The sequence below is a fragment of the Phaseolus vulgaris genome, chromosome 6, assembly GCF_051622355.1.
Source record: "Phaseolus vulgaris cultivar YP4 chromosome 6, ASM5162235v1, whole genome shotgun sequence".
NCBI classification, from domain to species: Eukaryota; Viridiplantae; Streptophyta; class Magnoliopsida; order Fabales; family Fabaceae; genus Phaseolus; species Phaseolus vulgaris.
Window position 1 is genome coordinate 14,076,635 of NC_143503.1, and position 5,926 is coordinate 14,082,560.

The following is a 5,926-nucleotide window of genomic DNA, read 5'->3' on the forward strand; positions in this document are numbered from 1 at the left end:
AGGATTACCAGGAGCAGAGCCCACATGATTGGATCTGAGCACTAGTTATTTTCATTACTTTTAATTTCATTATAGTAGAGTGTACTTAGTAATTTAGGCTTGGTTGAAGTTCACTTTCTCTCCATGCGCCACCTAGGTTAACACTCCATTACCCTACCTTTTAGAAACCTTCCAATGGTGGGCCATATTGACGTAGGGGACTTGACCTGCCCGCCTACTTTTCCCCCTCCCTCTCTCTTGTTTTCTAAGGCACTCTCTGTTATAAATAGAATGATTTGCCTCTTGTATTTTTATATTGAATTTGAATAGAAAAGAAACTCTGCTTGAGTGTTTAGTGAGTGTTTTCTTCTAAATTGTGGGTATTATCTTGTGAGAGCATACTTCAAGTGGCGACTGTTGAACAAGATGCTTTGATGTCTACAAATCCAAGTGGAAAGCTTGAAGATCTTGCTTTTGTTGTGTGTGTATGTCTAGTTGTTTGAAACTTGTTAATTCACTCCTTAAGTTTATCTAAGTTCAATTGAATCTTTAACATTTTGAAAAGATGGATTTTCTAAAAGAAGTGAAATTACAACAGGTTAAAATTTCGAATCAACAGGTTGTTTTGACACTTACTAGATTTTAAAATGATTTGAAAAAGCTTTGTCTTTTCCTTTGCTGTCAAACAAATTTTAACAGGTTGAAATTTTGAAACAACAGGTTGTTTGACACTTAGTAGATTTTAAAATGATTTGTAAAAGCTTTGTCTTTGCCTTTGCTGTCAAACAAATTTCAACAGGTTGAAATTTCAAAACTACAGGTTATTTGACACTTAGTGGATTTTAATGCTGTCAAATAAAAATCAATCGGTTATTTCGAAAAATCAATCGATTGTTTTGCTGAAAACCTTAACATAATTTTGTTAAGTGGTTTTTCTGTTTTAAATGATTCCAACTACTTTTGAGCTTTTGTTGTAACTGTTTTAACCATTTTGATTGAAAGATAAAAAGGTGGTTTTATGCTCCTATGCATTAACTAAGTGAGAGAGATTAATCAAAGAGAGTTTTGAAGTTTTCAAAGAGCTTTTGGATCATCTCAAGTGTGTGGAATATGATTAGGTCTTGTATTCTGATCTTTAATCTTGTGATTCATCTAGGTGTATTCTATTCCCTTCTTAATAATTGTATTTTTGTACTGGTGTTGCCAAGAAGTGTTGTGTGTTCTTGAGGGGATCAAGATCAACATTCTTGGAGTGGTGTGGTGTTTGCCAAGGAGTGATGTGTGTTCTTGAGTGGTTCAGGATCATCTCTCATTCCAAGTGTCGTGACCACCATCATTCCTCCATAAGCTTTTCTCATCTCTCTCGTTTGTTTTCTTCCATTATGCCTTCCATTATTCCTTCCATAATTCCTTTCAATTGTGTTCTTTATATTCATTTTCCATTCCATCATCCTTTGGATATTTGTTATCTTGCTTTGTTTCCATTTCTTGCAATCATCATTTTCACTTTATTATTGTGTTTTTTCTCTTTTGTTCTCTAGAAGAAAACATTCACACTTAACCACTTGGTTAAGTTCGTGTCCAGTGACAATATTCTTTGAGCTTCTCGTCATTTTCTGCTAATTCTAAAAGCTTAAACAAAAGTGAAACCTTTAAAATGTGCCAATTTAAAATCAACTCACATCAGGAATCGTCGCATATAGCAGTATAAATAGACTACGATTGTGTTGTCTCTATAATTCAAAATTATAGATAATATTCGCATAAACCAGGGCTCTAAAATCACCATCTAATGGCTGTAAAAACAGTTGTATAAAGACATTTTTACAGTAGTGTATGAATAATCAGTGGTCGTTCCTCATCATTGAGCATCAAACACCTACCAAACCCAAGGAAATTTAATATAAAAGAGAAACATGCATCTATAAACAACAATATAACTCTAGAAATATCACAGTGTCATCCAATCCCAACAAAATAGATTTAACACCTCATAATAAAGTCTTAAAGTACAATGCATGATAAGAAGCTAATTTACAACAAACACATATCCTTGAATGTTGTGGCCAGCTTGGCTTCTGTACTCTCTTGTCCAGAGATTATTCCTCACTTCTTCTAAGGTTTTGGCCTTCTTGACTTGATTGGATTTTGAAGTTTAGACTCTCTGAGCCTAAATCAACATAATTTCTCTATCTAAGCCTCTTTAAGGATCTCACTTATTCCTTCTAACTTAAATCTCTTAGTACCTCTTAATGTTCTGAGGCCTTTTACTTTCTTTCACATCCTCTTAATACCTAATTGCCTCTTGATGCTTTGGACGTTACCCCAATGTCCTATTTATAGATTTTAGAATTGGGATTCAAGGATTTCTGAGGAGGCTAGTGCTTCGCTCAGCACAACCCAACAAATTAGCTTTCTTCTTAAGCATTCCTTTTGGCTTCAATATTTTAATCTTTGGCTTTTTGAAGTTTCAAAGTCAAAGATTGGCTCCATATCTTGCTAATCCCTGCCAAATCTTAATCATGAGGGATGTTTGGCTTCACATAGGCTCTAAGTGAAATCCTTTTGATCTCCTCTTTGTTCATTTTGGCTTGAGCCCTTTCTGATCGAATTTAGGTTTTCTTCATGGTGAAGGACTCTTATGTGCTCAACTATTTTGATTTTGCTTTTTTGCTCAACCTCCTTATTCTAGGATTTCTTGGATGTCATGGCCTTAATTCGCTCAGTGGATGTAGGTGCGTTCAGCGTTTTGGAAAATTTCCATTCGATGAGCCCTTTCCCATGTGTTGGACGAATTGGCTCTAATGTGGTATCCTTGTTTGGTTTGTTTTTTTGCATAATTCTCCGTAGCTTTTTTCTTCTCTTTATGTTCTTCATATGTAGCTTTGGTTGGAGTGATTTGGCATGCTTCTTACTGATATTTGTACAATTTTCTCCTATTTTACATGCCATTTTGCCTATGAATTCTATTACAATTATACACTTATTACAAAGTGAAGAATGTGATACAGAGTAGAAAAGCGCATTAAAGCAGTGCAGAACGTGATTCAAGGAATATCAATATCATACCTCAACGTTCACAAACTCAAGTAAGAGAATCAGAAACCAGAGACGCATAGTTAATGACAAAGCAGTTATTTCCATATTCAGCGTCTAAGGTAATTGCAGTGAAATAAGTGACAGAGATATGATTGAAGAATCAGTCACATGCATTTAAGGATTAACGTTCACTTCAAAGATCATAAAAGAAACAATTCAAATTGGTTCATATGCTCAAAGGCGCAAATAATATAATCAAAGAAAAAGTTGCCATATTTAGCGTCCGACGTGATGAAGATAATGAATAATGCACAAAAATGAAGGATACCTAGAGAGTACAATATTAATGAATCAACTTTCACATTGGAACTAAAAGAAGACCTTGAAGATGAAAAGGAAAAACAAAAAAGCATACAAGTATACAAACATTACTACAAACGACTAAGCGTTCATTGTCTTAGTGTGTTAAGAGAATATTTCAAAGCTACTATTAAGAGCACCCATATAGTTTGGGGAGTGAGCCTTGTATTGTAAATCTTTCACTGTGTGAAGATTACCCTATTAGATTTCACTTTTTGTTCTCTTGTCAAGAGTGAGTGTTTTTCTCACTTGTTGAGAGGTCTTAGTCTTAGTGAGAGATTAAGACTTTTCCTGGAGAGGTGTTCAATACTTGTTGTCTGGAGAGGTGTTTAATATTTGTGTGTCTGGGAAGAGGTGAAAAATACTTGTATACTTGGAGAGGTAGAAAATACTTACGTAATTGGAGAGGTGGAGAATACTTATTACCTCGAGAGGTATCTAAACTTAAGGTGGTTAAGCGGGGAGCTTAAAAAAACTGGACATAGACTTAGTATTTTGGATGAACCAGTAAAAATATTTATGCATAGTATTTTTTATCCATCATCTATTATATTATATAATTTATCTTGAGTTGATAAAAGACAAATTGAGTTTAGGTTTCATTCAATATTCAATCTTCCTTATGGAATCAGTTGCCTACAGAGTCCATACAACATATGGACTATGAGTTCAAGATTGTTGCATGTATTCGTTTTTGTTTAAAACTTAGTCAAGATACAAGTTTAGAAAGAAAATGGTGTCCGGCTTGTTTAGATCCTAAGATTAGGCTTAAAATATCTATTTTGTATACCTTTTTGTCCGTGGCATAATTTTAAACAGAGAAAACTAATTAATTTGCACACAATAGGTCCATCTAACTCAAACTTGTAACATGCTTCTCAAACTTCAACTACTTAATTTAAACAAATATGACAGTAGAATGGTCTATTACTGTATTACGCATATTTAGGTGGTTAACATATATGAATCTTTTTATGGTACTAAACCAATACCTTTAACTTTCATAGAAGCTAAAACCCTACCAACATAATATCCATATCCTTTAAACTGACCAAGAATAGAATTTGAGTTAGGAAATTCTCAAGTTTGATATGAGATCGTAGAATCCATTATGCAGTAAACTAGGAATTAAAACTTTCAGAATTTCTGCACACAAACTAATAGCTTTGGAAATTCTTTGACACTAATATCAACCAATAATCCACTGAATTTAATAAACAAAAATGTATTACAAAATCTTGATAACTACTCTTGCTACAACTCAAGAATCACTAAAGAAACTCTATATGAATTTATCAAACATACTGAAATAGTTTCTGTGTAAGATTGCTGCTAGTTGTCAAGGGTTGGCAAAGAGTAACGACACAAGGGACAGACGCGACTAGTTTTGAGCCATGTGAGAATACAGTGTAGATGAAACTCATGATGGCATGGCATTGTGTAGCACTCGCAGTTGATATTCAACTCTTCTAAGCAGATGCAACAATCATCACTCCCTTCCACCACCGTACATTTCTTCAAGAAGGTCTTTGTTATGGTTTCATTCGACTGATTCATTCTATAAACCTCCCACGATTCTTCCCCAGCTGCATGATTTCCAAAATCCAATATTATAACTGTCACAAATAAAGGGATGACTTGGTGTTGAGATTCCAAAGGGAGATAATCATCAATGCTACCAACTTCAAACAGTTCTTGAACTGAGGAAGCTACCCCTTCTGTTATTTCATCAATGGATTCAATGGGGAAGCTTAAGCCTGACAAAAGCGACTGTAAGAAAATTTGACCCTCTCGAAAGAAATCATTAGAGGGAATTGATAATGAAGAAAACAGATTTTGTAACCCTTCTGAATCTGTGTCAACTGAGTGATATACAATTTTGATGTGGAAATTGAAAGTATCACCAGACACAATCGTTGTGTCTTGGTTATCCAACCTCAACACGTTATAGTAGTATCGTTGTGACTGCATTCTTTCTCAATGTTATGGAAAACGAAACAAAGTATACTATTCTGCAAACTTTTCAGAAAGAAACTATTCTCTATATGAGGATGATAGAAAGATCCAATTCATATATATATATATATATATAGAATGATAAATATATATGATATTAATGAATTAATGCATTAAATCCTAGTCCAAGAATATCTTGATATTTATCTTGAATATGATTAAATTGTGTATAATAAAGATATATTCTTATTATATTATAATGAATTAATTTAGGTATTATATATTTTAAAAGAGGATTTTCTTGGGTATGCAAAATGCACGTGGCATCATGATATTGACATAATCGTTGGTTATTCAACCTCAACACGTTATAGTAGTATCGCTGTGACAAGAAAAATCTAATTCATATATAAGAAAATTTTATCCGGTAAATAAATGTAACAGGAATCACCGTACTGATATTTCCGTTTTTTAAAATCCCCTATACACAAACCGCTTTTCATTTTAAAAACATTATTATTATTTTTTATTATATAGATGTAACTTTAAATTTTAGAAGTATTACACTTGGATCCTAATTACTAAAACTACA

General features: G+C 33.4%; 1 protein-coding gene across 1 annotated transcript; it reads right to left on the reverse strand.

Moving 5' to 3' along the window:
• Positions 1-4,710: 4,710 nt before the first annotated feature.
• Positions 4,711-5,349, reverse strand: LOC137833260 (uncharacterized). Its single transcript, XM_068641621.2, has one exon. It carries the CDS (start codon positions 5,347-5,349, stop codon positions 4,711-4,713), a length of 639 nt encoding a protein of 212 aa, XP_068497722.2.
• Between the last annotated feature and the right edge of the window lie 577 nt (positions 5,350-5,926).

Coding starts and splice junctions, on each gene's coding strand:
- LOC137833260 (XM_068641621.2), bottom strand. CDS start 5,349: ATGCAGTCACAACGATACTACTATAACGTGTTGAGGTTGGATAACCAA.